The sequence below is a fragment of the Hirundo rustica genome, chromosome 2 (assembly GCF_015227805.2).
Source record: "Hirundo rustica isolate bHirRus1 chromosome 2, bHirRus1.pri.v3, whole genome shotgun sequence".
Classification (NCBI taxonomy): Eukaryota; Metazoa; Chordata; class Aves; order Passeriformes; family Hirundinidae; genus Hirundo; species Hirundo rustica.
In genome coordinates this window covers 43,409,126-43,429,606 of record NC_053451.1, presented here as the reverse complement: position 1 = coordinate 43,429,606, position 20,481 = coordinate 43,409,126, and the positions used below count along the sequence as shown (strand labels likewise).

Here is a 20,481-nt window from a genome sequence, read left to right as displayed (position 1 = left end):
TTACAGTTCTGAAAGAGTGGAAGTGAGCCAATCAGTAAGTTTTAAAAACAACTGTGATGGGAGAGAAAGGAGAGTTCTCCCTTTAACTGGATGAAAGATGAAAAGAGAGTGGCAGTGAACAGTGAAACTGCGTAATAAAAGGAGGCCCACAAAATACTGCATTGTTTAACATATTTACAGGAAAAGCAGAAGGATTGTAAGATTTTCTGGGGGTATAAATGGCAGATGAAAGTTGACAAATGTGAAGGAGGATATATAGGGAGAAAGAACATCCCAACACACAAAATAATAAACTCAGCAGACAACGGCATACAGGAAAAATTACTGCAGAAAGTTCCTAGAACACATCAGCTCCCCAGTCAGTGTTGGAAAAAATTGCAGAGGGCAATAAAATCATAAAAAGCATTGTAACAGTTTTCAACTTGAGAAGAAACTAAGTAGATATAGATCCTTTTACCTTGGGGGGGGGGGGGGGGGGGGAGGAAATAACTGAAGACATGAGTAATAGCAAATAAAGCAAATAAGAGCAAAAAGACTGGCTATTTGCAGTCTCTCAGTCCATCAAATAAATAGCAAACATAATAGTGACATATAGAATGAAGAAAGGCATTTCACCAAGCAAAACTGAAATGTAAAACTCTAAAGTACAAGATGTTTTGAAAGAAAACAGAACAGATATGTTTAAAAATATTTTGACAAATCTGCAGAAGGGGGAAAAAAAAAGACATCGAGTCCTGGCAAATATGAGGATAGACTAGCTGGGTCCATAGAAACCTTACCTCACAGACTGCTAAATCTCAGCAGGTATTTTGAAGAGTTATTGCACCTTGTTTCACCTATCATCGGGGCACCAATGTGACCAGCCCCAGCAGCAGACACCAGGCACCTCACTGGGAAAGGAGATGGGCCAAATAAGACGAAAGAAGATTGTTAACAGCCTTAAAATATATATAATGTAGCAGCAAAGAGGTAAGCAAAATGCTCTTTTGCTTGCACACAAAATAATGGGTTTGGATGTTAGCCACAGAGACTTAAGAGCAGTTTCCTTAGTCTAACTAATGGGTGCTGCAGTTGTTTACTCTGCTATGGTGCTGAGAGGTGTGGGGCTACCAATGTCAAGAGATGCTGCTGCCAGTGGACCCAGGAAATGGGCTCAAAAATCCATCAGACATACTTTACAACAACTGTCCTAGCTTGGAGAGGGGTACTACCTCTTGAGGTGCTCTTCTGAAAGCAAATACCAAAGGCTTCTTTCAGGGTTTATCAGGCCTCAGGCTTCCCAGCCTGGCTCGATGAAGAGGAGGACATTTTTTACAATGGAGAGAAAGGCTAATGGAAAGTTGCTGTAATTTTCTTACAGGAACAAACAAGAAGCATGTGAATAGGCCTATCTGCACTTGCCTTGATGGAATTTAGGAAGTGTTTAGGTGCCTCAGAGCAGTGTTTCACAGCACGGAAAATGCTTGCCTCAAGGAAGACAAATGCCACACTGATTTTATTTCCTCCAGGCTACTCCTGTCTCTTTGGGATCTCTCAGGTCTGAAGTGCAGGATCCTTGTCAGACTATCCCCAAGGTGAGGGAATTCACATCAGCCAACTCCTATTCAGGAAACTCTTGACAGAATGGAATCATAAATTATCTCCAGTTGGAAGGCAACCTATCAGGATCATTGAGTCCATCATCCTGCTCCTCGCAGCAATATGTAAAACTAAACCACATGGCCAAGAGCATTGTCCAGCCGCGCCGTGAACTCTGACAGGCAAACTGAGCGAAAAATCACCCAGTACAGATCCAAAGCCCTGAGGGGCATGGCCTCAACACGACAGCCAAACTCTGAATTCCGTCAGAAACTCAGCTATAATTTACCTAATTTGATTGACAGGAGATGGTTACCAAGCATCCCCACTGCTGTTGCGCCAGCACTCAGCGGCAGCAAAGGGCCGTAACACGGGAATTACCGGGAGTTGGCGGAGAGGGTCATTTCCTTTGTCTCGGAGGCCCAGGGCACGCAGCCAGGAGCGCTGGGAGCCGCGCCGGCCCGGGCGCTGTCCAGGGTGCTGAAGCGGCTGCGCTTCACCCTCCGGCTGCCGGGGAGCCTCTGCCCGGAGGGAGTCCGGGGCAGCGCCGGGGTTGGGAGGGACCCTGGCACCGGGAGGACGGGGTTGTCCACAACCTCTGGTTGCTTTATAGAACAATAAGAGAAATCTCATGCTGTTAGCCCAGAACTGTCCTTGGTTATAACGCAGACGGCTCAACTGGAAGGCAATTAATAATAGAATCGCCTGAGTTGGAAGGGATCCACAAAGATCACCGAAGCCCAACTTCTGTCCCTCCACAGGACGACCCCAAGAATCACACCATGTGCCTCAGAGCGTTTTACAAGTGCTTCTTGAACTCTGTCAGGATTGGTGTTGTGATCACTTCCCTGGGGAGCCTGTTCCAGTGCCCAGCTGCTCTCTGGATGAAGAAGCTTTTGCTAACACCCAACCTAAACCTCCCCTGACACAGCTTCAGGCCGTTCCCTCCGGTCCTGTCACTGTCACCACAACGCAGAGGTCAGTGCCTGCCCCTCCTCCTCCTCTCACAAGGAAGCTGCAGACTGCACTGAGGTCTGCCCTCAGTCTCCTCCAGGCTGAACAGACCAAATGACCCTTGCAGCTCTTCATATGGCTTCCTCTCTAGACCTTCCACCATCGTAATTGTGGTAAACACTAAAAGTAAAAAGGATTTTTAGGAGCTGAAGAAGTAAGCCTCAAACAGAAAAAGCTGAGAATCCAGAATTTATTGCAACTGAAAAATCTGAAACTAGAGAAACATACAGTAGTATAACAAACAAGGACATGGGAAACAAAGGCTGAGTTTTTAGGTTTGGCTTGAATAAATCTTAGCACTGCTAAAAATATACAGACAAGATAGTCAAAGGTCTTAAGCTTAATAAGGGTATTGTGTATTGTTAATAAAAAAGCATACAAGTGAGTATTGTTTGAAGCAGATGTACATGTGCTACAACTGATTGGCTCAAACAACTGTCTGTAAGCTTTAGCAGTGTATTATTGGCTGAAAAGTTTTTAAGATACTCTGTAACAAAGAAATTTGGGGCTGCTGCTGGTAGGCTGTGAGCTGTTGTTTTTTTCTCTCGGTCGTCTACCTCTGTAATGAGACTGATGTTTCATTTAAAAGATTGAGAACAGCTACCCCGGCAGTCCCATCCTGTTCCTGTCCCATCACCAACACAGTAATGGCCCTTCCCTGACCATAATGTGAGGCTGTTGATAAAAATGTTGGTGCTTATAGCTTTGAAGTGGTCTTTTGTGATTTTTTTTTTTCCTTTTTTTTCCTCTTATTTGTTCAAATTCATTGTAAAGTCAGACATCAGAGGTGAAGACTTAGGTTGTGGGGGCCTTGCAAGAAGAATAGTTTTGAAGGGGGAGCAAGACTTTGGTTTTGAGGAGATAAGAATGCAGGTGAAAAAACAGGCAAGGAGGCAGTACCCAAAGGTGTCAATGGTATGATGGTTAACTCGTTAGAAACTAGAAAATGTGCCAGGCATTAAAGAGAGGAAGCTGCCCCCTCTGCCAGGGGTGTCTGCTTTTCTGCATTTAGGTGGCATTGTGGTTTAGCCCCGGATGGCAACTCAGCACCCCCAGCCACTCCTTCACCCCCAACAGTGGGATGGAGGAGGGAATCAGAAGGGTAAAAGCAAGAACAGTCATGGGCTGAGATAAAGACAGTTTAATAGGAAAAGCAAAAGCCTCACATACAAACAAAACAAAGTGAGGAATTAATTCACCACTTCCCATTGGCAGGTAGGTGTTTAGGCATTTCCAGGGAAGGGATCCATTATTTTTACTGGTTATTTGGGAATACAAATACCATTACTCCAAGCATTCCCATTTCCTCCTTCCAGCTTTATATGCTGATCATGATTCTATATGATCTGGAATATCTCGTTGGTTCCAACTCTGTCCCCTTCCAACTTCTTGTGCACCCCCAACCTACTCACTGCTGCCTTGGCGTAAGCCCTTCTCAGCAATAACCAAAATATCTCTGTATTATCAACACTGTTGCCAGCACAGATCCAAAACACAGCCCATTAGCAGCTACTATGAAGAAAATTAACTCTACCTTAGCCAAAATCAGAACAGATGCTGCTTAAAGTTAAAATTTCAAGTTTTGCAGGATGATGGTGATGTGATAGCTTTCAACAAGATGAGACACTGTGTTCCATGCTCAGTGTATATATTTATACACAGAAAACCACAAAATTCAGTCATGTGAGAAGTGGCTGATTCAGCAGCTGAGACAAAATAATGAGATCATATCCAAAATTCGTGTTTGCCAGCTTTAAACCAAGATATTTCATTCTCAGAGGGTATCCTACTTATTTTGAAACCTACATTATTTTGCATTGCACCTCCTTTTCTTTAAATGTGACAAGTAGGTGTTTTTCATCCAGGTACAGGGATTTAGTGAAACTGAATTCCTTATGATGGGGAAAGCATTACTTGTCCTTGCTGGAGCATGGTTATTGGGACTCAGCCATACAACAGCAGACTGCTGAGATACACTGGAGGCCTGTTAATAAAAAAAATGTGCTCTCTCTAAACCACAATATTTTTCCCATTGCAGTATTTGTTACAGAAAATTTAATATTAAGAAAATAAAAATATTGCAACTGCTTTGATCCCAAGAGCAGCAGTGAGCTAAGGTGTCCTGGAATTGACTCCTGTCACAGTGCAAGACCAGTGTAGAAGTCCCACTGCTAGTGCAGGCAATTCATCACTCTGCAGTCCCCAACTGCAATGGGTATTTCAGACTTACTTTTTTCCTAGATAGGTACATGGTCTTATGAATGTTTTCGCTTGTGCTTATATCCCTCTCTGAAGTTTAGGCACTTGATATTAGGGTTATATTGATTAAATTTTCAGTAGCATCACAGATGATCTAACCCAAATGACATAGGCAACATTGCCCTACATGATGATTTACCCCAAAGGCAATTCTCCCTCTTTGAGGTAGAGAGCTTCTAATTCTCATCACTCAGATGTCTAGGAGCTGTCATTGCTGTGCCTAAAAAATAATGGAATAGAACAGTGACATGGAAGTTAATCACTATTGTGTATAAGACTCATTTGCAGCGATTATAGGCATCCATAATAAATTGAAGAGGATCACAAAAGATACTGTTTCTAGACAGTGATGTTTAGTGCTTTATTCTCTATTCTTAACTTGCGCCTATATGTGCAAAATGAAGTGCCAGTATCTCTGATTTGCAGTTCAGACAGCTCCAAAATGCAGGTTCCCACCATCTCTGCAACTTTTGAATCTCTACTGGAATTAGAAATTAGTTTAGCACTCCAAAAGGACTGATATTTCACACAAGAAGAAAGTCACTGGCAAGCTTTTTAAATGGCCTCTAAGGATATGAATTTTTAGTCTACCCATTAATACAAGGGCACTCACACCAGCCATCAAGAAAGGCTTTCTGACCGACTCTCTGTGTTGCCAGATGAAAAATCATCTACACCTGAAGAGATAACACAATGCTTATTCTTCAAAACCCACTGGCCTGTGGAACTGCACAATGCCCATTGTGTAAGAAGGAGAACTGGAAAGCAATCAGGCCCAGTTCTGCCAACTTTTACTAGTTCACCAATCATTCAAGTGTGAGTGACTTTGTGCTGACCACCAGGGACCACCAAAGAGACCCCCAGCATAGAAGAACACATGTGTAAAGGAAGGGGAAATATGTCTGATTTCAGGGAAATGACCATCATATCTATATGCTTATTCTGGGACAAGCAGTGAATATGTTTGTAAAATACAGTATATAAACAGGCGCTTTCCTGTACTGAGCATGCATGGTATTTAGGAGAATAGTCCCTCATGCCTCCAGACAAATAAAGGGTGCCCGAATCTTAATACTACATTGGTGTTAAGGAGTTTATTTTATTTTTACTGATGTTTGGTTACAGCTAGATGGTTGATGTTCACATCTCCCTCAGACCTGTCTTTTTATCCAGCAAATGAAGGAGAATACTGTGCTGGGATTATAACTTCTTGCCAGGGCTCAGGATCCCCTGGTCTTTGCTGTTGCTGGATTCATTTCTTCCCGTCAGATTTGAAGCAGTGTAAATTTGCTGAGTTTCACAGCAGACAGGCATAACTTACACTAACTGAGGCCTGTCTCAGGCATGGACAAAAAACAACCCGAGAGCCCCCGTTCTTTTCTGCAAGACAGAAGAAGCTGGAAAGAGCCTGGTGGGAGGTTGAGGGTGCTTGAGGGGCAGAACTCCATGCACAGTCAGTAACTGAGCTAGAGAAGCCCTGGGTTGTCCAGGCAGCCTCATGCTCTTGTTCCTTTCCCACAGCCCTCAAGAAAGGCACAATGCAGTTGGAGACAGCAGCCTTGGGACAACCAAGCTCAGAGCAGCTTTCCTACGCCTGGTGTCACAGTGGCCTCCTGCAAGCAGTGCTGGGGCACGGCAGGTGGAGGAGGCTCACCAGGTCAGGACATCTCGGAGCAGCCTGGTCAGACCTCTGCTCCCACTGTTCCTTTTCTGCTCTTTTTTGGCCACAGAGCTATGGAGAAGTGACACTCACATCCTCTGCAAAATGGCTTTTGACAAATGTGTGAGAAGGGCCAGTGGGGCCAGAGGCGTGGAAGCTGGAGGTGAAGTGTGTGCCAGTTGGCTTAAATTCAAACCAACCAGCCAATGTTGCACAGGAATGGGAGACTGAGAATGTAGAATGGGAAATTAAGAGTGAAGAGGCAAATGGTGGCTAATCATAACAGCTTAAAGGAACATGTGAGACAAACCAGAGCCAAGTCAGTGTCACAAATCCCCTATCAAAGAGACAGCAAACTGCATCCTTGGGTCTTCGGCATCCATGATTTTTAGCTGCCCTTTTTATGTTTCCCCATCCAGCACATCAAGCAGAGGCAGATTCTCAGGGGTGAGCAGGCAGGTTTCATAGGCTGATGTGCCAAGAAGCACTTTCTGACCTTGGAGAACAATACTATTTTTTCTCTGGATCATGACCAAGGGCCCCACTTCGGCCCTTAGCCTCCCCTCAGGGCTTTACATCTAGGCTATATCTACATCTTATTTATCCTTCCTGACTAGTCTCTTTGAGAATCACAGACTTCTCCTCCATGTGGTAGGCACCAAGGATCACGGAATAATAGAATGGCTGGATTAGAAGGGACCTTAAAATTCACCTGGTTCTAATTTCTTGCCATGGGCAGAGACACTTTTCACTACATCAGGTTGCTCAGAGCCACATCCAACCTGTCGTTAAGCACTTCCAGGGATGGGTCACCCACAAATTCTTTGAGCAACCTGCTCCAGTGTCTCACTACCTTCTCAGTAAAGAATTTCTTTCTAATATTTAATCTAAACCTTCCCTCTTTTAGGTGGAAGCCATTCCCCATTGTTCTCTCACTACATGCTCTTGTAAATAGCCTCTCCATCCTGTAGACACCTTCAGGTTCTGGAAGGCTGCAATTAGGTCACCTCAAGGCTACTCTTTTCCAGGCAGAACAATCCAAATTCTCTCAGCCTTTCTTCATAGGAGGGGAGCTCCATCCCTTTAATCAATGATCCTGGTGTCCCTCCAATGAACTTGCTCCGACAACTTGCTGTGTTGAGGACCCCAGAGCTCCATGCAGTGCTCAAGCTGGGGTGTCCCATGTGTGTCCTCATTTCCAGGGTCACAGTATCATGTCCTGTTGTCCATGGGTAAGGTTTTTCAGAGTCACCTGCATGTGTCTTCCTTGGTTACCCTTTCAATTGGGCAATACTACCCGTAAACATGTAACAAGTGACCTCATGTTTCTTTTTTTCTGGCTCCTCTTGTGCTGCTCTGCTTTGCTGAGCTACTGGCTGTGATGGTGTGTGTTTGCCTGATGCTTCCCCATCCTGCTACCCTCCTCCATTCCAAGCTGTAAGCTCTTTGGGGAATACACCACTTACAGTTTTGACAGTCCTTCCAGTGGAGTCCAGGCCCCATAACCAGCCCTCTGCCCTTCCTCATTGCTCCTTTGGAGTTAAGCTGCTGTACCCAGTCCTTGCTTGGAGGTTTTAGAGCTAAATCTCTTTTCTAATTATCGTTCTATATAGAGTAGAACAGTTTCCTTTACTAGAATAAGTAATGACCTGATTTCTATGTGCACTGCCCACAGGGGAAAGCACAAAGCCTGTCCTGCTATATTCCTACAGGATCGGGTAGGAAGAGTCCTGTCTAATCTTTGGCAAGTCTTACAGACAACCCGCACTGCCACAAACTACGGAAAACAATGAATAATGCATTTCCTTATCTGTTTCAGGATTGTTTTCTGCAAAACATCTATTTTAAGAATTTATGTGATTTTTAGCTGCACCATGCTGCAGATGCAAGTGTACAGAGGGGAACCCTACTGTTTGTCTCAGCTGTAGCCTAGAGGATTCATTAATGCAAAATTCAAGCTCCCGTTGGACCAAGTTCCAAGTGAGGAGTGAAAGGTAGAAATCAGGGTAGTTAACAAGATTCAAAGTGGAACAATTCTTTGAAAATCACCCTTCCAGAAGAGTCTTCCTGTGATGCCAAAATGGTCATGTTGATGATGTCATTCTTGTTAAGAGCTGTCTGGGGGACAGAAGGAAGTATGATCGGAGTTCTCATATTTCCCAACGTGTATACAGAGTTTCCCTATTTCCCCAAGAGCATTTGCCAAAGACATGAACTTAATAGTTACAGAATTGCACTCCAGTTACTATTTCAGGCTGTAACTGATTCCTGCCTCAGTCAGATCCATCCAAGTGGTCGAGCTGTGGGTTGATGTTTCCTCTGGGGCTCGGGCAAGAATGACTACAATCTGCAATACCACACCAGGGGACAACCCTGCAATGCTGGTCACTCCTGTGGAAGGGTCAAAAATCTCTGGTCACATTCTGACAAAAAGGGACAGGTCAGTAAATGAAATGTTAAAAGCTGACCACAATCCATGAAGGGAGGGATTAAGAAAGAAATTATGATCCCTCAAAATGGAAGCCAATGTGTTATGGTGCTACCAGTGATCTTTTGGGCCAGTAGAGGTGGATCTGGGTTTATTAACCTGAGCATCAGCACTCTGCTCACATACATCCTGTTCAACCTAACAGCACTTATTTCCGCTGGGGACATGCTGAAAATGCCCTGCTTGCAGCTAAGTGTTTCAGCCTGCTAAGTCATCACCAGCTGTCTGTGCCCCACAGGGCACACAGTGGGCACAGGTGCTTTTAAAGGTTGTTCTCTCATTAAAAAAGACAATAAATTAATCTCCTTTACCCTCTACATGACAGTAAATTTTTCAATCAAGCTTCAGTGCTGCTCCAGGAAAACAGTCAGGAGATACAATTCTCCAAGACAAATCATACAGATAAGATAGACTTTGCTTGCTTCTAAAAATAGTACATACAAATACCACGGGCATCAGCATTTGAAAACCTACCTTCCAAAAGAGCCAATTAGAAGTGCAGCAAAAATATTTCTCCTTGCCTCAAAGAAAAAAAAAAAAAAAAAAAGAAAAAGAAGCTACAAGCCAAAAAGTGTCAGGAAGGTGGAGGAGAACCTGCTCTCCTCCTCCTGGCTGTAACCAACCCCCCAGGCACAGACCCTGCTGTCTCTCACAGCCCCAGCTCCAGAGATGCTGGCCCAGCACCAAGGTTAGCGAAGACAAGTCAGCATCCACCTCTGTTGTTGAAGGAGCCCTGGTAACAATTTCAATACACTTTAGCTGAGGTAGAGAAAATGCTGTGCTATGGGAAGCACCTGAATCTGTGACAGGGAGGAGTATAGGCACCATCAGAAAAGGATGCACCCAGAATTAAAGAACTCCTATACTATACAGCCCTTTCCCCCCGTCTTTAAACAGATCAAGGTAAACATTTTTGCATTGTAACACATTCAATCTCCCAATATTATACTTTTATCAATCATATTCTCATCTGCTGACCCAAAGCAATACATATTTTAAGCAATGCATATTCTGCATAGCTTCAGCACGCTGTCTTGAATTTTATACAATAAAGTAGCAGCTTAGACTTACAACACGGCTGTGCCTTTTCGAAAGGACACCTGGGCTGTGTGGCATTGCCAATGTAAATTATCTGCCTGGGAAAAATTACCTGTTAAGAAAGAAGGTGACCATTTACTTTAGAGCCTGGGCGAGAAGCATTTGCTGCCCGAGATGCACATGGTCAGGCATGAGACTGAGAGAGAGAGAAGGCTGGTGAAAAGCAACAACCATGAAGCTGTGGAAAGTTTTTTCAAAAGATCCAACCTAAACCTTCTCTATACTTACTTAAGCCAAATTCTGTACCCTAGAGTGAGAATAAATACTGATTCCTCTTTATTAAAACAACTTTTTAATACTTTTTCCCCCCATTTTTTTTTCATTTTCTCCTCCCTAGAGAAATCAGCATCTGGTTGCTCACAGGTCAGTTTGGATCTGTACAAGTGATAGTGCAAATTCTAACTTATAAAAAAATGCATAGGCTTGCATCATGGTAAGAAATTCTCGGGGAGGAAGGAAGGCAGTGCCTGACAAACATCCTCCCTCAGAAGTGCTCAGTCAGTTTTAGGCACCCACAAGGGATATCCTCTGCCCCAGATTTGACAGAGATTTTGGGAATAAGTGTGCCACAGGACAAAGCTGAAGCACAAGTGGACAGGATGATAAGATTTGGAGGCACTAGCATGCAAGGGCTCCACAGGAGAAGGGATTTCACACTTAGCTTCATTAAATCTATCTTCCTGCAAGACAGGAAAAATAATCACCCAAACCAGTTAGATTATAGTGAAACAATCTGACACAGAGCCAGATGACATCTTCTGATTGTGTTTGAAGTTAACACCTTGAGACAAGGCATATCTGAAAGGATCAGAGCAGCAAGAAGGTAAGAGAAACCTTCCCTCCCTCCCCCACCACTCCACTGCAGAGTATTAAAGATAAACAAGGGTACCCTAATAAATGGCAGAAGATATTTGAGTCAGAGTGGGGCAAGGAAAAAAAGAGGGAGCCTAAAATTTGAAACAATGAAAACTGTTACTAAAAACCTATTTTAGAAGCTTCAAGAGTCACACAAAAAAGTCCTTGAGACCTAATCGCTATAAATAACCACTTTCCAAAATCAATGGTATTAAGTTAAACATGCATCATTTTTATTCCTTGTATTCTCATGCAAAATATGCAAATGTTAATATTTCCAGTTCCATATTTCCAAATTCATTGGAGAAGACTAGTTATTGCAATACCCATAAAATTCTGCTGATTAATTCCATGAGTGCAAGTTTTCAGCTGTGTAGAGAAGTCCTGACCCCCAGCTTACATTTTAGCAAAGAAATGAGATGGCTTAAACCCAAGGGGTTTCCTAGGAAGTTGAAGTACTCCAATTTCTTTATTTTTATTTTGGTTAAATAAAGTGATGGCCCAAGCAGTAACTAAAATGATATAAAGCACCTTATCTGAAGAAGCTGCAATCAGCCTTGGGAATACCACAGAGCTGTTAAAACCCATTTTACCTGATCCACTAAGTAAAACATTTTTCCTCTGTATTACTGCATATCTCAAAAATAAAACCCACAGTGCTTCAGTTTAGAATGATGTATAATTTATTCATATAATTCACAAGTAGTTGGACACTACTCAATTTAATCTCCATATGCAAGTGATTTACACAAACATATAATACTAAAATTGATTGCTTAGAAGGTAAAAAATACCATGGGTATGAAATGCCATGGTAGATGTTGTTCAGTATACTACACAATCTTAGTGTCAAACACTTTTATTCATTTATGGTTTTAGAAAAAAGGCAGCTTGCCATTTTTAAATTTTTTTATAAGTAATCTGGGAAACACAAGCAGTTTTGTTCTAAATCTTCTAATCAAATATTTCTCCCAGCTCTTAGGAACTGATTTAACAACCAAAGCAACATTTCCAGTAGTTCAAAGAAAAGATACATATTTTTGCTCCCCTGAATTCACCAAGCACCATATGACCAAATCACATTGCCATCCAACGTGTGACACGAAACACTAACCTCCGTACATCCAAAGGAATGTGCAAGAATCTAGACCACACTTCAGCATGGTGGTATTGGTGACAACAGCCTGATGTTATAGTTTTTGGCCCCTGCCAGTATCTGTTAGTTGTGAATGTGTTCACAGTTCACTGTGTTAGCATCACCAGACCATTTGGTATTCATGCATTTGATCGTAATTCTGCATAAACTCTTCTCACTGAAACTTGTATCTCATAAGCCTCATTAATTTTGCATTAAGCATATAATGGTTGCATGGAGAAAATTGGACTTTAATGTGTTTGTCTGCATTAGATTAAATTACGTTATCTTCTAGATGAGGTCCAAACATATATTTTGCTTGAAATGCCAGTAGTTATCTTAAAACATACCGAGAAGTTAAAAAGCTTTCACAATACAAGATCCAGCTACTTATTCCACATATACAAAAACACTGCTAGAGAAATACAATTCAATTGTCAATGCTGAATTATGAGGAAAGTCTAAAAAAATAGAAAAACTCTGATATCTGGACATCTATTCAGAAGGTAACACTGCATAATGAGGCAATATGAGCACCCATTTAAAATGAAAAATCCCCAACAAGAGAAGCATAAGGGGATCATGTGACAAAAGTAGATGAACACTGCGCCAAAAACATGCACACGATTGCCATGGTCATCCAGTATGCTAGTGGTGGTCTAACAGTGATCTAAACCAAGAGTGAGACAGTGCTTCCAAATAAAACCAACTGAGTAACTACATATTGATTAAACTTTCTGATGCAGCAAAATGAGGACACAGAGCCATCTCTGGGTTCTGGAGCTGTCTCAAGATTCGCCTGTAAAATTTCTCTCTGACGCGATTGAATTCCATTATGTCCAGTGGATCCTCATCAATCCAGAATTTGTGGAATTCATGCATTAAGTAGCCTACAAAATAATAAGAAGGAAAAAGAGATAAATACAGCGTGTAAAGATGAGATATAAAATTAAAAAGTAGCCTGTAATTAATAATTATGATCTGCACAGAGAATCCTGGTCACTGAGATCTGACACCTCATGACACTGGGCAAGAACAAGACTAAAGTTATTCTGGACAATCCCAAAATTGGATGAATATTACACACACTGGCAGAATTTCTCATAATAAACAAAAGAATTCACTAGTCATCTCAACATACGGATTCCAAATTGAAACATAAAACCAGGGAGTATAAAAACAGGGAAAGATGCTGCAGGTGCTTATTATCGGTTCCTTGGCTACACATTGAAAATATTAGAAGTGCTTACTCCCACTGTGCAGAGATGAACAGCAGGCCTCTGCTGTAGAAAGGATGCTCAAATAGAGGGGAAAGAGCTGCCAAGCATTATTTTGGCAGTGGAGCTGAAGGGTGGGGAGTAACTCTAGGATGTAGATGCAAGTATCATATGACAGTTGGATTTAAGGGGAAACAATATTCAGACACTCCTTAAAGCACATTTGCTTTCTTCCTATTATTTAAAAAAACAGGAAGGTCACTTGTTAAGGTGCTTAGTGCACCCAACATTTGTCTTTTGTATTTATTTTTGTGTTTATTTACTTGTATTTATTTTACACTTTGGTTTGGTAGTGGCCTCCATCACAGCTTAAGAGCTGAATCCAATCATCCTAGACAGGAGAGCACAGTCTCTGTGCTGTGCAAGAAAACTTTATTTATTTTTTTTTAACTATGGGCAGTATTATGTTAGCAGGGTACCAATTTTGCATTTCCACCCCTTGCCCCGCAATCACACCCAGCACTTACAGAACGTCTGCTGAAAGTGAGTGAGCGTTGGCGCTTCTGGAGCAACATTGTAGAAATGGGTCTTCAGAGCCCCACTCACGAGCAGGTTGTATGCAAGGTCTGTTATGTTGATGCCCACGATAGCAAAAGAGTAGCTGTAAGGAAAAGCAGCAACTTTTGTTGAGAGTTCATCTTCTTTCAGCACATTTTATGAAACACCAGTGACCCTGATATTGCAGATTTCGTGTGTTACTGAGATGTATTAATTCTCTCCTTTGTGAATTACTAAGGTGTGTGTGGGGCGGAAAGCAAGGAAAACATTTATCCTGCATGCTTTGTACAGAATTTCCCTTGGGAAATACATGGTCACAGTAAAAACAGGAGTTTCATCACTGTGCCAGTCTTTTCAGTGGAACAGTACCAATTAATTCCTGCAAAATAAGAACAAGCACAAACGTCCCTGTGCTCCTGCACTCGCCTCTGAAACAGGGCAAGGACTCCACACGGTGGCCATGGCTGCAGGGTGACCCATCATTTGTTATTTTTAACTGCTGGAGTTCCCACTGGAACTCATTACTCATAGTTAGGAACATCAGGTTTCAACAACCTGTCCTATAAAGACATTCATATAGCTTAAAAGCTTGTGGAAAAGATCCAGCTGAGTCACCTCTAATTTCTTCCTAAAAGAGAACTAGGGACAAAGGCCAGAAAACAGGCAAAAACCTAAATCAGAGCATGCTGGGAACAGACACAAGAAAATGAGAATCACTAAGCAAACTCTGTCCTGCTAAGAGATATCAACAAGTGAAATATATTTAAGCACAACAAAACTCAGAAACTGGAAGTTAATTTGTGAGGCTGGTGCATAAAGAATTTGACATTTCTAGCAGTGACTATTTCCCAAGAAAGCATATAAAGACTCACATGGACACTTAGTGATAAACATGTTTGGATATTCAGTGTTTGGATTTTTTTTCTCAGCTGTCTTCTCTAGACTGTCTTAGGTATTTTTTCAACTACCTCTACCAACCAAACTGAAACATTATCTTTTCCTTTAACCCTTTTTTGCATTCAGGAGGGGGAAAAAACCAAACAAACAACAAAACAAAACAAAACACAAAACAAAACAAACCCAACCAGAAATTTTCATTTAAATATGGGCAGTAGCATCTTGTATTACAGATTTTTAGATACATTCAAAAGGAACATCCTGTTCCATTCTCATGAATAATGCAGTTATACCAAACTCACTGCTAAAGAAGAAAAACCCCTCAGTACTACTTCTTCGCTATTGTATCTTCCTAAAAGCAGTTCTGAACCTAGCTTTGACAGCAAGAAGTGAAACTTGATCATGTCATGTGCTAAGAAGAATTAAACAGATATTAATCACCGCACTATATATAGCACACAGAGAAAGTTTCTCCTTGCTACAAAAATTTTGGGTTATTTTTTAACTTGAACTGTTTCTCCTGTAATCTTTGATCAAAACAAAGGCGTGGTTAAGACAACAGATGTACATATGCTCACAGAAGTTTCCTTTAAAAAGTAACTAGGAAACACCTTTTCTCCCTCAAATATACAGCATCACTGTCACCTGCTGTGTTTGGAGCAAATTAAAAAAGGTCCATAAACTTACCCAATTGCCTTATCAAACTTCTTCTTCTCCCATTCAGCTTTGCTAAGTTGGCTGAGGAAGAAAAAATAATTAAAATCCATACATTGCCAAGCATTACTAACTAACAAATATTTTCTTTCAACTTCTCTGATGTTATAACATTGAGTGAACATTGTATTTCACCTTCTTTTACATGGCAAATCTCATTTAACACTGCTTGTGGCTGAATGGATTGATATAAACAGACTTGAAATAGGTAACTGGTTTAGAGCATTGCCAACAAACTTGCCTCACCATTGAAAAATGCACCTATGTCAATGCTCTCAGCAAAAGCCTTTTGTATTCTAAATGGATCACAAAGGTGATCCACTTCACTTAAGCTCGAGCTGCACAAGAAGTTGAAATTATATTTAACTAATCAAAGATGGTTTTAGCTTTTTTTGTGTTTTCAGAGATACATGCGATACTCATCACTGGAGGCATGATTCACCTGAGGCAGCAGACATGAAAATACTCTGGCAGTAAGTTTTTACGACCGGCCAAATTAGAAATCCCTCAACAGCCAAAGATAAGGAACAGCCTATTACTTGGCACAATAATGCTGTGCTTTTCAAGGACACAGAAGATGCCCTCCTTAAAATAAAATTAGCTAGGGAACAGATTGATTTTAAACTAAATTTCAGCTCTTCAGTGATTTAAAGGAACTGTGTGATCCAACCAGTCAGCCAACATCCCACTAACCAGGTTTGAAATGAGCAAGTTTAGCAGAAATCATTGCCTGCATTTCTAACCAGCTAAAGGCGGGCACAGAACTGACCCTAACCAGGGTCCTACAACCCTGACATGCCTGTGGGAGTTTTGCCTCAGTAAGGCAAATCCGAGTTTGCAAGCTTTAGGTCCCAAATTATAGACCGCTATGTGTGAAAGCATTGCTCTTGGACTATCCTTGAACTTCAATAAGTATATTTTACACTAAAAACAATTCCCTGAGCTTCATGTATATGAATGTAGCATATAAGAATTGTTGTATATAAAATATAGTATATAAAAATTGTTGTCATTAAGTACTTAAGGTGCTAATAGGTTCATACCCATCGTGACCTGAGGGTTACTGGGTGGCATGCATGAGGATAGAACTTCAGCTCCTAAACAGCTTCGCATGCAGGAGTACACTATCTTTGCTCATCCTCTAAAATTGGAACCATCCTTGTAGGCTGTGGCATAACACCAGTTAGAAAACCCCAGGTGAGGACAGAATAATAAAGGTGGCACACATAGGATGTGGGCAAGTGAAACAGTTCAGCTGAGACAGGAAATCCATTGATCACGGTCCCATCAGAAAACAGCACAGCTGCCAAGCAACCACATCAGGAAGATCACCATGGGCAGCACCTGCAGCATTTATCTTCTACTGAATGTTCTGTCAAGGCACAGAAATTGCACATGCTCACACAGCAATCCAAGACTGCCCTTGGTAATCAAACATGCAAACTTGAAGAACACTAATATGTTCAAGGGCTTTTAGTCACAGAATTACCATTAGGAACTCAAGAAAAAAAACCAAACCAAACCAAAACAAAAACCCCTGAGGAGATCAAAAGCTTCAGGATTTAGATGTGAACCAGCTTTATGGATATCTAACATTATTGGCAGAAGAAAAATATCTTTTAAGGCAACTGAATTCTATGCAACTAGCTAAGAGGCCTCTACCTCCCAATAACCATGGAGTCTCTTATTGACAAACTACCTACAATACAGTTTGTGACACTTGAAGGTACCTGATCTCTCAACAGTCAGGACAATGGAGTAGCCAGATTGGAACCATCATTAGTCAAGGTAGACAGAGTATGTGACTATAAATAAAGGGGCTTTTCAGCTCTGCTAACAAATATTTGACCTAGACTACTTATCATTATCAAGTCAGTCACTTTAACCACATCAAGCAAGGTGGATTTCATTTTTGATATATAAGCATGTTCATATACACCCAGTGTTCTACCCCCCAGTTTGGGTCAACTGTAAAGAAAAGAATATGGATCTCATGGTGTTGCAACAAAGACTTAAATATATAACACATCAAATTGTAGACTGATCTTTATTTACACGTAGTGTCTCAGAAAACTTAGAAAAAAAGAAAAAAAAAATACCTTAGTTCCTTCTTAGTGACTTCCCTTTATTATGAAAAAACACAAACAAATTAAAAGAAAGGTAAATAAAAATACAAAAATCACTTGAAATCAGAAGTGAAAACATTTAACACCAAATTTAACTATTTCCAAGATTCAGAATACAAGTTTGCCTTTTGCACCTGGTCAACTTTCAGGATCAGTACTTTAAAACAGACAGCACGTGGCAAAACCCAAGGATATGCCCAACAAAGAGAGAAAGCCCAGCCCTCTTCCTCAAAGCGAGCTAGCAGAGTGCTCTCTCAAGTTATTGTTTCTGGTCTCAAGCATTACCTGTATTTAGGGTGAAGAGAATCAGTGAGAACTTGCTGAGCTATCTCAGTGTCCCATTCAGCAAAATACCTGCAGACATATATGTTTAGGGTGAATTGTTAAAAAAAACCAACAACAAAAGCATCTGAAGTCACACTAAGCTGTCTATACACACCTTTTTAAAGGTCAGTGCATGTGTTACACAATATGAGCAGCATCTGACGTGTTAAACTTATTAGACTGCCACTCAGACCCCCAAACTGAAAGAATAAAGCAGCCTCCAAATATAAGTGCACTCCTATATGAGTTTAGTGAATGTGCATTACCAGATTCTCCTTTCTAGCCACCATACAGAAAATCAATTGTTTATGACTAGAGCATGTCGGGTGCTGAGCTCAAGAGAAAGCAGTTCAGGCTTCTTGACCTGGCAGAATCATTAAGCAAGATAAGAGTCGTCACAGAAGACTAGGAAATTAAATACATGGTAGGGATTAATTTCAAATGGAAGTTCAAAGCCAGAATCAAGAGTCCAGATCCTCAACTGAGATTTACTAGGGAACAACATATGGACAGAGGATGATTTATGTCCTTGAATCTGTGAAAGCAAAAAACACTTATTTTTTGCCTTGTAAGGAGAAGTTATTTTACCAAATGTTTTTAAGTTATGTAACTGCATGCAACAATACAAGGGCTGGAGAAAATAACAGGCATTAGTCAATTCCCAAATCACAAAGCACAGTTATGGCATGAACACCTGGCGTGCATGAATTGCAAGGAAAAAGTGATGTAAACTCACTGCTTAATTTTGAGTATCAGCAGAAATTGAAGTAGTAGTCAAAGTACCTAAGTCTGCCATTGGTGACTGCCTATCAAGTGTTTTGTTCAGGAATTCAGCACGAAATTCCCAAAGAAAGCGGCTGAGCAGTAACATAACCCTCCCACCTACATACTTCCAGGGCATTTTGTTTAAGGAGATCTAGATACTGGTGAAAATATACTTAACACTTTCTTTCTGGTAGGAAGGGAGTGCTAACTTACTGTGCCACATAGAAGCTAAAAAAAGGGCTTAGCAACTGGTATTACAAGGTTGAATTAGGGATACTGAAGAAAAGGAGACCCCTTTGAGAAGAGAAGAACTCCAGAAATTAGGCCAGCAAATAAATTCTTTCATTTGCTTCATATGAAGTCCCTAGCACTCTTCTAAATTATTCCCATAGATTTGCTAAAATCTGCAAGTAACGCTGCTTTTCATGACTTCAGACGCACGTAAACCCATCTGCAGAGGGACATACTTACACTAAGTTATATAAGCCCAGGAGACCCATTCCTCTGAAGTCTGTTTTAGGATCGTCACCCTGGAAACCAATTTCGCACCATTGCTTCGAAATCCGAGCTTTCAGTGGTGAATTTGGCTTCAAGCATTTCCACAACTAGGAAGATTACAGGTAAAACAAAATTAAGTTTCCACACAGTGCAGCTTTTTTTCTTTTTTTTTTTTTTCTTTTTTTTTTTTTTTCTCTTTTTAAACCAGGCTAAATTCTGATCACTGAACAGGAGACCGCAGTAACATCACTGCATTGCTATCCCAGCAACCCAAACGCAAAATGAAATTAAGTTCCTCTGGATGTGTGTCTGTGGAGGGAAATCCCAAACTGCTCTGAAGTATTGCAGACATTCCAGCCCTACAAGGCCCTTCTGACCTTATCACAGCTGCTCTAACATTTCACACAAAGACTTGTTTTCCTCAAGTTTGTGCATCGAGGTGGTACCTACCTCCATAAGCACAGAGACAGGAATGGGCTGGAATTTGGTTGTAAATCACTGACAGAGCAACAGAGAAGCTTTGAGTCCCTGAGGCTCTGCAGCAATCTTTTCTCTGGCATCTTTTGCAAGTCTCTGGAAAGGTTATAAATCAAGAGACCTGACTTAGCTACCACAGTGTTGAAAATCAAATTGGAGAACATAAAAAAAAGAAAAAAAAAAAAATCCATACAAGGATAGCATGTGCACCATCATATTTAACTAAGGCAAGAATCATTCATTGATCTCACATAAAGAAATGGTCCAAAGTGACAACAAGCCAGATCACCAGCTGGAATAAATCTGTTTAACTGCACTGGTCCAGCAACTTTACTGCCTAATTATCATGTTGCTATGCACCTAAAAGCAGCCTAAAATGACATATGACAAAGACATACCTTCATGCACCTTATGTGCCATATCACAAACTAGCCCTTTCTGAAGTGTATTAAGAAATCAGAATTCAGAATTAAGAAACTGTATTAACCACCAACCATGAGCTGATGAGTACACCCTCAAGAAAATCACTTAAGACAAAGCCTACCCAAGGGAAAGAGCCATATGCACATTTTCCAAATAAAAACAGAAATTGTTTTAATTTTAGCAATTCTAACTGCATTTAAAATTAACTGCCCTGGGAAGGTTAAAACTTTAATGAGTTCACTTTGTAATGACTGCATAAAGCATCATTGTTTAAAACAATATTCATCCATCAACAGTAAATACAGTATTAATCATTAGTCCAATCACATTAAGTTAATCTTTCTCTCATTCATAAAGTGCTCTCCTGGTAAACATGAATAAATGATAGCCATTAG

At 41.0% G+C, this 20,481-nt stretch overlaps 1 protein-coding gene across 5 annotated transcripts in view; it reads right to left on the bottom strand.

Annotated features, from left to right (window-relative positions):
• Window positions 1-11,612: 11,612 nt before the first annotated feature.
• ELMOD1 (ELMO domain containing 1) overlaps window positions 11,613-20,481 on the bottom strand; it is a 44,175-nt gene continuing 35,306 nt past the window's right edge. For 3 of the 5 annotated variants that reach the window (XM_040054946.2, XM_040054945.2, XM_040054947.2), the window contains exons 7-12: window positions 19,160-19,293; window positions 17,885-17,953; window positions 17,573-17,596; window positions 15,447-15,497; window positions 13,832-13,965; window positions 11,613-12,977 (exon numbers count right to left, since the gene is read on the bottom strand). In XM_040054946.2, the coding sequence (XP_039910880.1) occupies window positions 12,805-12,977; window positions 13,832-13,965; window positions 15,447-15,497; window positions 17,573-17,596; window positions 17,885-17,953; window positions 19,160-19,293 (585 nt within the window). In that variant the 3' untranslated portion in view covers window positions 11,613-12,804. The remainder of the gene's footprint in view (window positions 12,978-13,831; window positions 13,966-15,446; window positions 15,498-17,572; window positions 17,597-17,884; window positions 17,954-19,159; window positions 19,294-20,481) is intronic. The other 2 variants (XM_040054948.2, XM_040054949.2) reach the window with 1 other exon arrangement.